The 19,041-nt window shown below is 37.1% G+C and overlaps 1 protein-coding gene across 2 annotated transcripts in view; it reads left to right on the plus strand.

The window, feature by feature from the left end:
- The window catches only part of LOC124156518 (coiled-coil domain-containing protein 63), a 28,006-nt gene extending 16,532 nt beyond the window's left edge, over positions 1-11,474 (plus strand). For both annotated transcript variants that reach the window (XM_046531100.1, XM_046531101.1), the window contains 4 exons: positions 728-838; positions 4,450-4,597; positions 5,727-5,976; positions 10,774-11,474. In XM_046531100.1, coding sequence (XP_046387056.1) covers positions 728-838; positions 4,450-4,597; positions 5,727-5,976; positions 10,774-10,951 — 687 coding nt within the window. In that variant the 3' untranslated portion in view covers positions 10,952-11,474. The remainder of the gene's footprint in view (positions 1-727; positions 839-4,449; positions 4,598-5,726; positions 5,977-10,773) is intronic.
- Positions 11,475-19,041: the final 7,567 nt, after the last annotated feature.

Genomic DNA, 19,041 nt, shown 5'->3' on the forward strand with positions numbered 1-19,041 from the left:
GTTTTGATACAGCGTATCATCATCTGGTGATGATGATACGCAGCCAGATGATGATACGCTGTATCGAAACCGGTCGCAAATATATTTTATTTTGTGAAACAGCTAAGTCTTTTCTTAACCTTTGTGCATCATGAAGGAGTTTCACCATGTTACGCCAACCACCATCGCATTTCTCCTGGTGAATTGTAACGATGAATTCTTCTTGGGTTTTCAACCAAGTTAACTCAGTCGTGTAGGCCGACGTTTCAGAAGATGACTTGTGTGAAGTTGGACTTTCATTTAGTAACACCAGTTGAAAATGGGAGACAAGTCGTCTTCTGAAATGTCAGGTTTATAATAATACTTTATGGTTATTATAATATTGTCACTCTGGGATTTATTGGCCGAATAATATCACCCCTTAAAAATTTTCATTTTCAATTTTTTAGTCCTTCTATTCCTGATGGTAATAGGATGTGTAAAAATTTGAAAAAAGCACACTTCCTGTGCTATATGTTTGCAATAATATAAAAGATTTTATTAGATAAGAAACATGAGTACACTTTCGTAAAGCATCAAGTGGTAAATTGTCTTGCCACGTGTGTGTATGCTCATAGTAATTGTTATCAGTTTTACCATTTTTTTCTTGGTGAATCTGATTAGTTTTCCCACTAACAATTCTATTGTTCCTTTTTAGCTTATTCTCATTGTGATAGTAATGGTTTTTGCTTTCTTCCATGGTCCTAAGCTGGAGGTCCTGAAAGAGCAAGTTGTGGACTTGAAGGAAAAGATAGAGGAGCAGAAAGGAGCTGATGCTCGCAGGGAGTTGCAACAAGAGGAAACTCTTTCTGAACTTCAGGTTATGGCTTTTCTAAACTAAAAAAATTGACACTTTTTTTTTAATCATCACAAATTACTTACTTAATGCCTTACTGCAACTACAGAAATAACAATATTTATTATTATTTCTATAGTTGATAATTCTTTCTTGATATAATCCCGCAGCAAATAATATTTGTTTGTTGCGGGGTTAACCCAATATACAAAATTAAATTGAAAGAACTTACAAGAAAATTACAAGAGTGCGTTACAATACAATTACATTAGAATTTACCTACATTGAAAGATTATTACTTTTAAATATAACAATAAATTATTATTAATGATTGCAATCCGGCAATTGTTTTTTATATACCTGTCATAAAGAACATTAATTGGTTAGGTATCATTTTGTTAGTATGTTGACAGCAATTACCGTATTTCTCCGAATATAGTCCCCCCCCTAATTTTGAGGCTTCAGTTTTGGAAAAAGTTAAAAAAATGTGTTTGAATGTAGTCCCCCCCCTTTACTTTTACCACAGGCATTTTTGGACTATATTCAGACATGTATGGTATGTTAGCATTTTTCGCTTAAAAGAAGCATGGAAATTATCAGTGTCAATTTCTTGTGATGCTCTGTTGAATAGCTTCTATGACCTGGTGATAAGATTGTTAGAAGAAGTAAGTAATATTGTGAGACAGCGCCATTCTCATCTGTCGACAACCCAGATAGCACAAAGTAAGAGAGTTAACCGTTTCTTATGGTTTTCTTACGGAAAAAATTGATAAGCAGCTTATCGTAAGCTAAGGGACTTATATAAGGCTAGGGTAAGATGTTAGGGACGATTAGGTAAGGAATGCCGTCAAATATCCTCAGGCAATGTAAGTCACTTCTGTTGGAGCGCCAAAGGCGGCTGAACAGCGTACTACACATGCTACGCGGCTCATCCCGACATGAATTTAAAGGCTATTGGTGAAATTAAGCGAGTTTTTATAAGGGCTTAACAACTGATAACAGATTTTCCCGTAAATAGAAAAAAATTAATAACTGCAAGCGACCGGCTAGTGAAGATGTAAAGCATAATACAAATACTCTATCCATGCGGTGGAAAGAAAAAAAATAACATCGGGGTAGATTCGAACGTGCGACCTAAGTAACCGAAGTCCTGTACGCTGTCTACTACACCACGGCAGTTGTAATAATTGGGAGGCGTAGTTACCAATTAAATATACAATTATGTAAAAAAAACTTGTTTGGCATGTGCATGAAAAACTGAAATTATTCAAGGTCCATACATTTTAACATTTATGACTTTTAAATTATGGCTTGATAACCCGATGACTACAATACGTATATTAGATGTTCCTACCGGCATTTTTATATTATTCTACGTCGCTATTCTTGTGAAATTGTGTGTTTTTCTTACGACCTTCGTTTTGCCATCAGTTCATAAATGTGAATGATTTTCAAATTATGGCGGTATGATGTTATTACTCCTCATAATATAGAAGCGCCAATAATAAAAACATTATTTTATTACATAAAGGCCTTAATGAACACACTGAAACGATGGGATAATAACAGCATCTACGGAAGTGCTGAAAGTTTGGCATCCATTTTGCCATTACTCTGGATGTTTGTCGCCCTGGCCGTAAGAAACCCATAACAAGCTTACTTGAGAAGCGACTTCCTTATTTCTTCCTTTCACCTTATCTCAATGACTTATAATGTGCTAGTTGGGAAGGTGAAGGACCGATTACAATATTCTGTGTCTGTTGCCCAGGCTTTGCTCAATGGTGAACGTGCCACCCATGGTAGAGTGGGGTGGTTCCCTGATTTTGGCTTCAAATTTAAGAGCTGGGAGCCAGGTGCACACTTGGGATGCACCGCCAAAAAAAAAAGGTACGACGCAATAGACAGGCACAGGATGTAAAAATTGGGTAACGTATACCTATTTTGTATTCTGACAAAGGCAATAGATGATTTCACAATCACCTGGCACAACTCCACACGTTGCAATCTTTTTGAAGATGGGTAATCTTTTAGTCTTGTCAAGCCCGAGGTCACATCCATTAAAAAAATTCACTTACTTCTCGTTAGGTTTTTACACTAAAAAAAAAAGAATCAACATGACAAAATTTTGTCATACAGTTGCTGTTGAGCACATTTAGGAGAGGAGAACTCACACCCCTCTATGGCCATATGGTGACCTCCATAGTTCGAGATAAATAAAAATTTTCTCCCGTAAAATAAACCCCGCAACAAAGAAACATTGCAAGTCAGAGAGAGAGAGAGACCGAAAAGAGGAAAGCAATGGTGGAGTGACTCAACATTCCGGTGTCGGGAGCAACGGGCCGCTCGAGGGAGGACCTTACATGGGCGACGACGAAGGTGTGAAAGGCCTTCACAAGGCTCCTCCTGACTGAGGGGAACGGACGGATGGGTGGAGGGAAAGGGAAGAGAAGAGGGGAGGGTGGTGGAGGACTAACCTGAAATTTTCCACAGTTCTAGTGCTGCCGATCGCAAACAACCCCCAAACTAAAATCCACAAACAGCTGATCGGTTGCACTGAAGTCGCGGTGGGAACGGTACAATTGTTTCTTAAGAATTTTACAAAGAAAGTATTGCAATTTCTTCTTGGGGTAACTAAACAATTAGAACTAATGATTCTAAAGAAAGTAAAACTAATAGTAAAAAATGTAATATCAGATCATTGGATGGTATGAGCTTTGGATAAATCATCAGAAAAATTCAATTTTAGGGGAAATAATAATAGTGCGTTCTATAAACACTTAGACTTACAGTACAAGGAGAACATTAGAATCCTACACTAAAAAGGGTGACCTAATGTATGATTTCATGTAGTTCTAATTTTTTCATATGTTGTTAGGACCAGTATCTAAGTTAAAAATCCATATTTGCAACTGCGAAAGACATGTCTGGCCCCCACGAAAATTTTGCTCTTTTTTTATATTTACTTTTTATTCCCAAACTATTTTATTTGGGGTAATTAGTTGTTATGACTTTTACAGATGAATAAATTTTCCACTAAATGATACTTAAATAAGCTCTGTGCATGTATAACTTCTGGGAAAAGAATATGAAAAAAGAACATTATTGTGCCTGGATGCCAAGTGGATTTTAGTATATGTTGATTATGCTAACACCCTCATGGATGAATATTTTTTTCTTTCTGATTTCACAAAGCATTTCTAGATAAAATGCTTACCACATAACCTTATCTTATTTTTTCATGTTTTTTGTATCACCATACTGTAAGTATGAACTTTTCTTTATAATCTGTTTTGCACAGAGCCTTTTTCTTGATAAGTTGTATTAACCATGCTGCTTTAATAATTTAATATTTTTTTGTATAATTTTTTCATTAAGCATTTCTTTGAGTTCTACTATTACACTGTGAATTTCTTTCTTTGTATCTCTTGGCTATTTAATGGTAGCACCACTACAGGCATTGCTTTAGGGGCTTCCGTTTCCTCATTTTATTATCTTTTTACAATTCATGTAAAAATGGGATGGAATTAAAAAAGATGTCCCATACTACCATTATAGTCAAAAGTCTTTGGTACTAGCTGAAGATGACTAATCTATTGGTGGTATCACTGACTACTTTAATTTATATTCAAAAACAGGATGAGTTGAAGAAATGCATGGATGAAAGCCAGGTTGCTGAGAGGAAGTTGCAGAAGTGCCAGAATATTTTGAACAATCTGCTTGAAGGAATTGAAGCTCTCTTTGCCATCACACATTGCGACAACACTCCAATTTTAGAGTTGCTAGGTAATTGATTGATTTATTCCTGTCATGTATTTTTGTTACTGTAGACACAATCTTCCTTTGAGTCCTTTAGTATGTAGTTTATCTGCCAAATGGTTGTTGACTCATAACTTACACTTGTGCTATGCAGGACTTTCCTCAACTCCTATCCTAATTGTCATCCCTCACCACTCCCTTAGTGAGATTTTTTCTTCTCCTCATCACTTCATACACTTCCCCAAGTCCCTCAATTGTGTACTCGATTGCAAAACTCTGAATTTTTGTACCCGAGGATGATACTGATATTTCAAAATATATTGCATCATGAAAAGAAATCAGTGGGAGAAAAAAAATCATGTTTTCTTTTGTCTAGAGCTTCCTTTCATCAGTTGAATTTTGAGATAATGGTTCAATCCTTATGAAATGTCTGTTTCAATTAGGTTGCTGTGAAATCTCTTCTTTCAAATGAGATGATGATGTTGCAACCACTGGTACGTAGAACGTAGAGACTGGTAATCTCATGAATCTTCATGAATCCAATTGAAACTCAAGTCTAAGGATTCAACATGATTTGAGCTATCTCCTTGCCCTAACTCCCCTCTTCTTCTTGTTATAACTCTTTTAATTTTGTGCAAATTTTCTGATGAAATTATCACTTAATGAATGACCTTTCACTTGAGAAAGACTGCTACCTATTATGCTCTCTGCAAGTGCTTTTCCTTCTTCATCTACACTACTCAGCTGCTCCGTCCCCCATCTCATTCTATAACACATTGCCATTCACAATTAACATACTCACGGCTTACATCGAACCATTTTGCTCTACCACACATTTGGAAATTCTACATGGTGTATTTAAGGGAAAGGAGAACATTACAAATATAATAAAAATGATATAATAATTCACTACTGAGGGAAGTGTGGTGGGTAGAGCATGGAGATACTAATCGGCGGGTCCTGGGTTCAAATCCTGGTACAGCCATCGAACACCCTTTGGGAGAATTGGGATTCTTGAAGCGTGAGGTAGCCCTGGGAAAGAAACTGCCTAAGACTTACTCAGATAAGAATTACTCAGACGAGAAAATGTTTGAACACTATTGATTTCCATGAAGCTTTAAATGCAAGGCCTCATTTTTATCTTGTTTATTTTCAGGAGATAATACTCATGTAACAACATTTAATGTTATGCTCTACCTTGGTATCATAGAAAAGAGGTGCATTGACTTGAATAATGTTGTGTATTATTTGGAGAGAAAGGCATCTCCTGAGGTTGAAGAGTTTGATGAAGATTATTTGGATGATGAGGATGAAGTGCCTGAGGAAATTTACATGAGAGTGGAAGGCTTAAGTAAACAGAATCCACCAAACATTTCGGAATTGGTCGCTGAAGTTCCTTGCTCCCTGTAAGTTTTCTAATACTTTTTATTACTGTGCTATTTTAAAGATGTGAGAAACATATAAGTCCCTCCAAAATCATTACTCTTTATCGAATCCCAAAGTTTTTTGAACCATTGCCCTGCCAAGTTTCATACATTCATTCCTAACATCCCCATTTATAAAGTAGGACCATAAAATAGAAATTTGTCCTATACAGATAATGGTGTTAGGTATGGAAATTTTCTGAGTTGATTTATTTTCTATTATATCTTGATGAAAGTTAATTATATGAATTAAGGCTGGTTTATTGAGGTTATTGTGATTATGTTGGCTTATAAATGCACAAAACAAAGTACATGTGAAATGATGCTGTGATGAGGTGTACTTAGAGCTGTGTGAACAGGGATTTTTTTTAGTCTTGTGAGATCAAATGAGAACTTGAAACAAATCTTAAATGTCTAGCGATATTTGTGCTTGAAATCCAAGATTTTCTTCCTTATTTGACATTTTTTTCCTCTGGAGATCTGGTCTGTTTCTCAATAAAAAATATTCTTTCTGTGGCAAAATGTTGCCATTTATTAATAGTATCATCAGGGCGTACAGTTTCAGCATTTACTTTGGACAGCTCTCATAACTCCAGTACCTCCCACTCAAATTATGTATTATACAGAACAAAATGGGAGCCCAAACGCAGTTATGATTTCATCCACCCTTCGCCCAAAATTGCATGCAGAAATCTGCATTTGAAAATATGCCCTCTCTTTGATTCTGCTGAGCTCAATAAATACCGGTCGCTTATTTGAAAGAAAAGAGTATTTTTGGAAGAATGTGGGTTGAGGTGCCTTTAGAAAAATCTTGCAGGTTCTCAATTGGGGCAGTGATACCAGAAATGCATAATCGTATCCAAAGGGACAATTCTTGGCATCAATGTGAAAGATTCTAATATGCATGTGACAAATACTTCTATTACTAATTGGTGAAGTCAGTCAGGACATCTTTTTTATCTTAGCAGTGTTCTTGTAACATTTCTGATCATGAGGGTTTATTCCATGATGTGCTCCAATTATTTTTTCCTTGAACTGATTTTGTTTTAATTTCACATCTTGCGTGTGTGAGGAACACCTAGAATAGTCTGAGGTAACTATAAAACTATTATTCTTCAATTTATCAATGCTATAGTCCAAGTTGTAGAAGCTTCTTAGTTCACTCTACATCAGCTAGTTGGAATAAAACTTTTATGTAAAAGAATTGGAAATCCTAGCAGTGCCATACATTTTGCTTTTACCATTGCTAATCTTAAATACTCATTCTGAGTGAATGTATTTCAGTGAATAATCGAAAGACTCATTGTTAGCACGTTCCCTGCCTCTGGACGAATCCACCCATTGCACCAAAGTGTTTTTCTTTTTCCTTTTGCATTAATACTTGAATCCTTTCTAGTTGAGTTTTCATGTGCATTCAGCTAAATGCACCCTGTTGGTGATATCAAATATGCAACACCGAAGTTGCTGTGACCAACAGCATGCTAAGAGAAGCCAGAAAAGTGACTCATTTTTCTATCATTATGATTGAACTGGCATGAAGATAAAGTATGCGTTTCGGTCATTATGACCTAAGCAGAGGTGAATTTGTTAATGATTTTGTGGCCTACAAAAAAAAGGTGCATAAATTATCCCTATTTTTAATTTTGGCTGAACCGCAGTATAAAATAGCTCCATATATGTAACAAAATTTGCCATACTTATAGCGCTCTGTGTTCCGAACAAAATTCTCGTGTTTATGCATAGGCAATTTCACCATAGCAAAATTTTTCCAGTAAGGAGGTATGGTGGAATTCTATCTATAGCTTTTACGGGAATGGACGAAAAAATATGATCTATGTTGACAAATGATGAATGTAGGAAAGTTTGGCAAGGTTGCCTATGGAGCAGGATTTTGACGAGTAATTGTAACATTCTTCGAAGGATTCATTCTGAAATTTAGCTGTTTACTGGAATATATATTAATTTTATGGAAACACTAAGGGAATATACTTGGTTTGACTAATATCTCTTTTAAATATCCCCTAAATACCCCCACTTGCTAAAAAATGTTTGCACACTGTCTCTGCATTTACACTGCCATGACTGATTTCTCTCTGATGTAAAAATTGCTTGCAAGTGTGCATATTGTAAATAAATAACATCCAATATCCATAATGTGTCAAAAATTGCATAAATAAAACACTATATTACATATTAATTATTCTCATTGTCTGATATTTTAGATTGCTTCAAGCAGGTGCACAGCTAAGAATTAAGGCTAGGGGGGGGTTTTAGGCACAACTAATACTTAGAGATGTGGGGTATTGCATATCCGCCAGGGTAAGCAGGAGTTGCTGGGGCCCTCCTGCAGAAAAATTTTAAAATAATGGCTCAATGGCGAGTTTTTTGCCTTTCTGAGGGATATTTGATTAATCCTAACACTATTCTATAATTAATACTAATCCAATTAAGTAAAATGGATTAAACTTTATAAATTTTTTTCTGAGCTCTGGGGGGGTTTTATCCCCCAAAAGCCCCCCCTTGCTGTGCCTCTGGCTTTAAGGACTCATTGAGAGCTTTCTTCACCTGATTGCAGATCTTTTTAGAGGTGTTAATGTCATTGTCCTTGTATTGCTACTGCTCCATGTACTCCAGCAAACTGTTTCTGAAGGCAAGCGTCTGGCTGATAACGAGTGACCTTTGAAATCTTTATTCCCTTCATCTCTGCTTCCATCATTTCCTTCACTTCCACCACCTTATGGCCTTACCTCCCATTTGACCTTGACTGACCACTGGGTGAACATGCTTGACAACAAAATCTCTGGTTCTCTAGGGCTGTATCAAAAGTGCAAGCAAGGCATTTTGCAGTATCCGCATACTACCCTCCTCTGGATTCTTTTCTACTTCTTCAATTATTTTCAGTTGATCTTTTAAAGTTCCCACATGCATCTTTGGGAGGGCCATGTTCTAAAGACAAATTAAATAAAATCAAAACTAATAAAGTGAAACGTGACCTTACTTAACAGAAATAAAAACACTCATTAGTTTGAAATCAACCCACACTGGAAAATACAGAACTACTCGTAACCGTGCCTGTTGTGTGCAAACTTTTAAAAAATCATAAAATATACACAATAAAAATATTACCCACTGTTTACTTGTATTCAATGTTGGCATTATACATTTGCCAATGTTGGTAATTTTTTAGGTGGCTTATTGAGGTATTGCTACTTAGTGATGGCATAAACGACTCTTTTTGTGGAGCTGCCTCACCGCTCATAGCATACTCCTGAGAGCCGCTTGCACGGTGCGACTCAGCAAAGCACTTCTGGGTTGAGGGGAGTGGAAGAAAGGGGAAGAGGGGAAGGTGGTGGGGGGAGGATTTCTGAAAGAACATTTCCTAGATCACCATTTGAAAAATTGTATTCAAATCAATCACGTATTGCATAGTCACAATGTTTAACAAGTGATAAAACTGGGGAACCATTTCTGCCGATACGTTATATCTTTCATGGAAGATGGAAAATGTATTCTGTCTCCTGTGCTGATGGCAATCTGAGATGATGGCAATTAAAAAAATTCTGTTGTAACAAAATATTCTCTCCAAAACTATATAATCATGTTAATAATTCATAATTAATTTCATCAATTAATCATAGTTGTTTGTGTTAGAACAAAATTTCATTTTTGTCTTGCATTATTTTCATAAATTGCTGTTGTCGAAAACTTTTACATGAGCATCTTCCACCATTTTTCTTTCACGATGCATGAAACATGCAGGAGAGTGAATTACGATAGGGGTCATGTGAGATTCTTTAGCTTAATACCCAGAAAACGAATCGGGAGAATATTTCTAGCGGTGTGAAAAGGTGGGCAGTGGGCTACCCTCGAAAAGTCCCATGTGCTCCCTTTGACCTGCCAAACGTGCAGTGAGCCTCACACGAAAATGTTTGTGGAAGGAGTCGTGTGCTCATGGAGTCAGACTTCCACCGCACATGACTCCAACGCGTACATTGTGCACTGAGGGAGTCGTGAGCACCAGGAGTCTTGACTTCACCCCGCACAATTCCAGCGCTCATTGTGCACGAAGGGAGTCGTGTGCGCATGGGGCCGACTTCTACTGCTCACGACTCCAACATGTCCAGTGTGTGCAGTCTGCGGAGGGGAGGGAGTCGCAACTCACCAAATAAGACTCTCTCACCTCACAGCTCTATCTGCTGAGTCGCACATTTGAACTGACTCACTTGCACAGTGCCCATCACTATTGCTACTTTTTTATTTATGTAAAAATGTCATATTTTTTAAGTATGTACTTCAAAGTCATCTTCAATAAAAGTCACTGAATGGAAAGGGGGTGGCAGGAGGGAGTGCCCTTCAGAATCTTAATTTAGGGAAATTGTATCTACATGCAGGTGAAAAACAGGTGACTTTGCCTCCACCTTGTTTATATCTGAGTGTTGCCATCAAGCATGGGTTTGCTTTCCTTGTCACAATATTTGATCAAATTCGGAAATAATCTGAAAGGGAGCTTAGAACAGTAGTGGCAAAGCATGTTCCAAATTAAAGCAAAAGCACACGTAGAATTTGTTTGATGTCTTTTACTTCTCTTGATCCAGGAGGCAATGTTCCTCAAAACGAAAAACTTTCATTTCATAATGAAAACTATTGCCGCCTGAATTTCTGGAGCATGCTTTCAACATTTAGCAAAAAATGCAAGCATTCAAGATCACTACCCATTGACCTCATTAAGAGGTATGGATGCATGTATTTTTAACACTCAAATAATTATTTCTGATTTAGATGCCTGGAGCAACAAGTTGATGCCATTGAAGATACAGAAGAGAATAATGAACCTTTGGATCAAGAAGGAGTAAAGGAAACAGTGGAAAAGACCATTGAATGTCCAGGAACAAAGGAAAGACTCCACAGTGAGGACAAATGCAGAGCTCCATACTTGCAGAAAATGTTTCAAAGATGATTTTTATCATTCATATAACTGTATTGTAAGTTTTTAGTCATCCCATGATTTTATATTTCATGTTATAAATGCATTTTATGTTTACGTACGACATTCTAAAAGTAATTAAACAGGGATAATTTTTAGTGGTGTCGTGGCATATTTAGTTTTTTTAGCAATCTTATCTTTGATTAAACTCATTGCTGAAATTTAAGGTTTGATGTACGTTTATTCAAAGCAATGCATTTGGAGTTAAAATAATCATGTTTTAAATTTTGCCATGAGCAGTAGTATTTTCTTGATAGTTGAATTCTACATCTTTATTCAACAGTGTACCTTATGGTTGATTAAATTTGAATCACATTCATAAGCAAATAACTAGGTAGGTACATTGAATTGGGCCAATGTGATCCAAAAGTAATTTTCCTTATAATTAACAAATTATTACCATCTCTACTTGCAAATATACTAAGGAGAAAAATAAAATTTGGCAAACCAAATTTTTGTCAGATTTTTTCAGAAATAAAACAAATATGTTTTGCGACTTGTTTACTTTTTCTGAAATTTTAACCTCATCTGACTAGATAATATTTTTAGTGTCCAATGTATATTTTGCAGTCTAAAACGGTAAAGCATTTTTCAAAAAAGAGGGACTTTGTCTCATTTTAATGGTCTTGAATTGAAGAAGATTTTTGTTTTAAGGAATATAAAAAAATTAATATTGTGTATAACAAATTCAAATTTTCAAATTGAGTGAAAGGTATAAGCTTTGAGTTTGAGCAAGTGAACAATGAAAAGAAGAAGTTGGTGAGAAGATTCCAGGGGGTGATTGGGAGCCTCCCGGGCAGCTGCTGAGGGAGATATCCGGTCCTTTCATGCTGATATTCCACAACCCAGGAAAGACTTGGTTTTAAAAATTTTTAGCTAAGCATCCAAAGGAATTACTTTTCACTTCTATCATGCTGATTTTTGAGTTAGGAGGAAACTACAGCTGTAGTTTAAGGCCCTATGAGAATTTCAACCACTCTAGTTGCAAGGTGTGATGATTATTTTAATGGCACTTTCTACATTCCAAATCAACATAGTATTTAAGCAAGAAAGTATTTAAGAAAATTGAGAAGATCTAAAAAGTGAGAAGCCAGTGGCAATGGCGATGAAAAATGTAATTTCAATGCTACGTTTTTCAACAAAAATTTATTATTTTTTATATTTTTAACTATTTATTTTTTTTAACCACAAGAACTGCTGACTTTGTTAAATTCAGGTCTCCAATTAAAAAAACAGTTGACCTTTTAAACAATTGCATACTTTACAAAAGGACTTTGGCATAATCATTTTCTAATCAAGTAAAGATGATATGTTAAATTTGGCGGAAATGGGCGACTCAAGGAGCAAATACCTGGTCAAATTTAGGCGGAATGGCTCCAATATATAATTTTTTTTCGTTCAGGGCTCGCGGATTAGGGTGGGCACGGAATTTCTTCCCTTTTTTTCCACTTGGTGTGTCATAAGTGAGCATAATTTGGGATCCAGGTTAAAATCCATTCAAATCAAATGATTTTCTTGCTGGAAGTTTCTTCCTTGAGTGTCCATATCTTAGCACTTACATAAGTGGATGGCATTTACAGTCTCCCAATTTTTAACTCAGTGCTCTTTAAGAGAGCTGTAATGGGTGGACCCCTGCTGCAATGAGTTCATCTCTTTTATTATGGTTATATCTAATTTGTTATTCTTGTACCCTTAAGGGGAGCATAAAATATTTGGATTATGCTTTGTAAATATTTGGTAAAGAAATGTTGGGAATAATTTATGAAATATCACTCACTCAACCTAAAATGACACTTATTGGTAATGTCCCAGTATAAAAGTGTGTCTTACTATATAAGATAGTGTCCGCCATGATACGGCGGAAATCTTTGATATTCAGCTTGGTAAAACCACTTGTCTGTTTCCACATACTTTTATTAACACCGACCATGGTTTCGGCAACTCGTGCCATTAACGAGTTGCCGAAACCATGGTCGGTGTTAATAAAAGTGTGTGGAAACAGACAAGTGGTTTTACTAAGCTGAATATGTCTTACTCTCAGGATTAACCTCTTGTGTTCTTCCACTGCCCAATCCACAAACTGAGCATCACATCACGTCTTTGTAAGGGTGATCATGAAAGTGACAGTAACTAAATTAACTTGATGACAAGTATGAACTACCTCCATCAGAGGTTGTTCATATCTAGTGGTCCTCACCAGCAGTGGATCCAATATAGGACAAGGAGGCCGGGACTATGGGGCTCTCCTCTCCTGTATATATTTGACAACTGAACAAAATTACCATTTTATATAGTGTAAATTGGACACCCAAGAGGGGGCTATAGCACAGCCACCTAGAGAGAAGGCCCACAGTTCATAGGCGTGTGACGCCACTCATTGTAGTGGTACCGCCAGAGCATGGCAGAACAGAAGTAGTCGTGGTGCTATCTGCAACAGTGTTTTAGCCACCGTAGTGAAAAGATAATTGATACCTAATTTACTCAGTCAATAAGAAAATAGTCAGCGGGTTCCGAGAAAATACTGACACGCATAAACAAGAATATTTTTCAATCTGAAGTTATTCATTAATATTGCGTCTAATCCACGTACCATATAACCTCGCCGTTCTCCAGAAAAAAAACTATTAATAACTCATTCATAAATTGTCGTTGTGAACTAGAAGTACTACATAATAAGATTAAAATCTGAAATAACTATCTAGAAAAGGCTCTTTGCATCCAAAGAGAATTTATTCTTCTACACAAAAGCGTCTCGAAATTCGATAGCATTAAGTGGTGATGTCAAGTATTTGATTAATCCTGGTTGCATTCCATATACTTTCCTTGGATAAATAATTTATTTCTGGCAGAGTAAAAGGTGTTCACACAAGGTCTCAAATGGATCTATTAATTAAGAGTGAAATTCTTCTTTATTTTGACACTGAATTTGATGTGCCCATGGGCTACGAAAATCTTACCCTAGAGCCGGATGAAAAAAGATTTTCAATGATAATTACTTGTGAAATATAAGATCGTTGACACATATGCTATTATTACGCTCAAATACATCAAAATGCAAGCTAAAATTTACCTATAGTCCACCCTCGGCTAATAAAATGTACCCGTCCCAGGCGCTTAAGTATTTGACATATCATTTGGGATGAGCAAAAGTTTCAATGTTATTTCAGTAGATGTATCAATCTGATAAAAAATCTGTTAGTCCTGCCAAATCACCAGCATTAACATTTGTATAAAGAACACGACGTCTCTTAAATCACTCTTACTTAACATGCATTAAGTCATCACCACAAAGAATTTTGGGAGGAAAGAAAAAACAACAGATAAAAAACACAAATATTTTATATTTTCGTTAGTCAATCACAATAATACCTGCAATTTTCTCTCATTACCATGAACTAATTTGGTGAAGCAAATACTGGTATTCTCTTTTGAACAAAAATTATTTAAAAGAGCACTGGCAGAAGCCATAATAACTATCTTCAATAGTTTCTCCAACGAATGTCCATTGTCACATCATCCACTCACAAAAACAAATCCACCATAGTCCTAGGCCCGTATTCTTAGTCGACCCTGTAGGGTCAACCGACCCTGGATACGTCATCAGCCCCTACATGAACCGATCTCGCCCTACGTACGCCACATCAAGCCCTACATATGGTCGTTTTTGGAACTAAACGGGCCCTACTTGATGTAGGGTACCCAAACCAGCCCTACACCCTACAAAAACATGGTGGCCAAATATCGCCTGCTGATCACTTCGATTAAAGAATCCACTTTACAATGGATATTAAGGGAGACGAGCTCACACAAACCATTTTAAAATGTACAGTAGCACAGCGGAAAGGTAATAATACTACCGCTTTATAACCACTAAGTTAAATAAATTATAAAATTGACTGAACTAATAAGAAAAATAAAGCGGTATACATGCACCTTGTTTCTATGAATATATAATAATATTGTTCACGATTGGCACTTGCTATACTTTTGGGAAACCAATACTTTGTTTACGTATAACCATAGAAAACGTATTTTCATGCCACTATTTGCCACATAATAAACTTAACTACGGAAGTTGAAAGCGAATGACGAAAGAAATGTAAGTTCCCACGTCAATGATCATATTTTCTCTGTACTTATTACTTATTATCTTGTACAGACCGCTTTTGAAGTAAGTTAAAGACAATAAGGTTCTACCTTTGGCTCGATATGAGAGTATTTGTAGCGATAATTAAGGTACCGACATGACCTGGTGGACGACACCGATTGTTTATTTACCTTGAGGCATTGCCCTAACAATACGCCCGAAAATTATCGGATGTCTTTTCGTAGTTTCATAGTTAGTTCCCATTACACCACCAGAATGGAAAATTGGCGCTGTGCCATCATCTACGTCATCTCAGAGAACTTGACGATGGAATCACCCCCGCACCACTTATGTAGGGTCGACTGAGAAACGCATGTAGGGGCCTTTTGTTATGTAGGGACGGATATGTAGGGTCGACTAAGAATACGGCCCCAATATGTCACTTCAACCACTATGTCATTCTGTCTTCTAGATGATAGCTTGGTAACTATGAAGACATGGCACCTTCCTCCAATCTGGGCACCATTAATTCAACACGAATTACCTTTCCCATCTTCTCCCGCAAGACCACAGATTCTTTTCTGATGTCACTCGCTGTGAAGTGAAGCTCACACAACTAAAATTAATAAATAAGAAAATACCATGTAAATTATTACGTAGTTATTTCATTTCCAATTTTAGGCATTTCTGCATGAGAAATATATCTAATGACTAGGCCAGTAAATATAGGAGATCATTATATACCTTAACGATTTTTTTTTATTTAAAACTAGAGCATAAGATAATTTCATGATGAAAGCAGGGCACAGATAAAGTACAGTTCATTGCACCTCTTGTAAGAGAAAAACTCATATTTTCATTTCCGGCTGTTCATACGCACAAATAACACATATACAGGGTTTGTCCGGAAAGTTATAGGACTGAGTCGATTTAAAAAAATTTATTGAGCCAATCGTTACAATTCTTTAAAAACTTTCAAAATAGGCTCCTTCTGCATCGATGCAGCGCTGGCGGCGCGATTTCCAAGCATTGAAGGCGTCACGGAAGGCATTCTGTGGAATTGCCTTGAGAGCTGAGGTGCATGCTGCTTGGATCCCTTCTGTTTTCTCAAAATGCTTGCCTTTCATCGGGCTTTTCAGGCAAGGAAACAAAAAAAAAGTCCGGGGGGGGGGAGGGGGTCATCTGGGCTCTAGGGTGGCTGCGGAAACGTTGGGATGCCGGCCTTGGTTAGGTAGCTGTTCACAAGAAAGGCGGTGTGAGCCGCAATTTCTAGTCGCCAGTGAGCACTTTTGGGACCATCTTTGCGCACACCATGCGCATGTTCAAATGCTCCGTCACAATTTCATGATTTTGATAAATTTAATATCTGGACAAATAAACGAATACTTAGTCGACAGTCTGAGTTCAAAACTTTGCGCACACGAGTCACATTGTCGGTGTTTGTCGAAGTCGCAGGTCTTCCAGCACGGTCTTCATAGGCGACCTCTTCCCGGCCCTCCAAAAAGGCCTGGTGCCACCGAAACACACCACTTCTTGCTAAAGCAACATCTGGGTAAGCCTGCTTGATCATATCAAACGTCTCTGTCGCAGATTTACGGAGTTTCACACAGAGTTTAATCGCGTACCTCTGCTCTAACGAGTGCTTGGCTTTCATTTTCGGCTTGCACCACTCACAGAAACACGTCACGCAAAAATGTCTGTCCTGACTCTCCAGGTGCTCGGAGACAAACGACCAGCCGCTCGTTCGTTAGCTACGAACACCCTCTACTGAATCCAATCGGTGCGCGCACACTCCGAAGTACAGTCGCGGCAGAAGAAAATCAGACCTATTACTTTCCGGACAAACCCTGTACGTTTCTGTCGAGACTCATGAATTTCTCATGATTAGATACTTTCCATGCAATTTATCAAGTGAGTATCGTTGGTATTACGAAATGATACATAAGCTGAAATTAATTTGAACTCAAGAACCCTAGAAATGTATGTGCTTTCCCCCGTAATATAAGGTACTTCCCCGAAAGTAAAATGACTCTGGTAGTTTCATCGAAAATACCTGAGTACATAACTTATCACATAAATAATTCAAATTGCTTTTCAACTCTAAGTTACAAAAGTATAGTTAAATAAGCAATGTTTTACTGAGTTTCAGACGCATAACACAGCAGATGGCAAAATAAGAAAGAATATTCAATACTCTAAACTTGGCTGCAATATTATAATTCCCAGCAACTCCTTCAACCTCACGTTTACTAAACGAAATACATAATACAAAAAAAAAAGACAGCTAAAATACAAGAATTTCCAATTGAATTGTCACCAATATATTTAAATCACCACTTTTAGTACCGGAGACATTCATCAACATCCCCAAGCCACATATAGAAACTACATCCAAATAATTACGGCGAAAAAGGGTACATACCTTACTGTTTTTCGTGGAGGTGAAATTGTCTTTTCTTATCCCCCAAATAACTTCTTCTTCAACTCCGGATTTTCGGAAAGCTAAAAACTTGAACTTTGGGTCCACTCCTGGAGTTTTCTTCACATCCCAGCACTACACACGCGAAAGGAACTTTTAACAAAAATGCCTTAAAAATACACATTTCTGAAGGCCAGCGAATGAAATTCAAAAATGAGGAAACTTCACTATCCTCAGAAACTAATAATAACAAAAACTAATTCCTAAAAAAATAATTCACCAACTGACACCACAAAAATCCCTAAAATGTGGTAAAACGTAACGTAAATTCACCCAACAGCAGCCGGAACAACACAGCACTTCTCGTGGTGACGTCAGAGTCACAGCCTTCGCTTGTGATCGGGCCTTCTCTTTAGGTGGCTATGGCTATAGCCCCCCAAAGCTCCTATCGGGATCAACCACTGATCATCACCACATTAATGACTTCTTTACTACATATAAAAAATTTTGATGCTTATATTTTTGAATGCAGCTATGACCTCTTGATGCCTCTTCCATTGGAGATTATTTATGAATCGTCAAATTAGATTTTTATCTTTCATAATCGTGTGAACTTGAAATCAAGTTCACTTATGAGTATCACCACAACTTGATCAGAGGTTTTCATAGTTGTAAAAAAATGCAATGCCATTTCAATCTTATAAGAAAAGAACTTTAGTAACTTCCACTCTTTTTACAGTCTTTATATCAACTCACCAACCTGTCTGTTTGTCTGGTACAAATCTTGTAACTGAAATTTGACTCATTCCTGTGAAGCAAAAACGCTGAAATTTTGCACACTTCTTCATTTCCGATGACAATACATGAAAATATAACTTTTTCTCTCCAACCCCCCTTTAACCACCCCCCAGTCAACCTATAGCCCCCCAAAACATGTTTTTGATCAAAGAAGTTCCAAATGGTCGATTTTCGTGTTTTGCGACCACAGTAAAAGTTATCCACCATAAAATTTCCCATCGACTCAGCCCTAGCTTGGGGGATTCGTCTTGCTTTACTCGGCGAGACCCCCGCTTTCGAAAATTTTTCAAAGTCCCTCCGTCGTCTCGGGTCCGGCTTCGGACTTGGAAAAATTTCGTCCGAATTCCGTCGTCCCAGGTCCGGACTCTGGACTGAAATTTTTCAGCACTTAGATTTTTTTCGAAAATCGTCAAAAAATTTTTCTTCCCTTCGAGCGCCTGCAGATTCGTAGTAAAATATAGTGACTTTTTTAATACGTCACTTTTGGTTTTTCGGGGTCACTGAGTTTTTTTGCTTTGTGTCATATATAAACGTTGCTCATCCCCTGTAATCTAAATATAAAGGCTGGTTTTAAAAAAAAAAAATTTTATAAGAGCTTATTTATTTAAAATGACCAGTTTCATCTGTGAGACCATCTAGACCTTTGTCTGCCTTGCCTTATGAACAGCTCCCCATTACCCCATCATACATTTACCCATTATACCTTGTTCCTTTAACCATTCCGCTATTTCTCCTCATCTAGTACCCTCTTTCACCAGA

The sequence above is a fragment of the Ischnura elegans genome, chromosome 3 (assembly GCF_921293095.1).
Source record: "Ischnura elegans chromosome 3, ioIscEleg1.1, whole genome shotgun sequence".
NCBI classification, from domain to species: domain Eukaryota; kingdom Metazoa; phylum Arthropoda; class Insecta; order Odonata; family Coenagrionidae; genus Ischnura; species Ischnura elegans.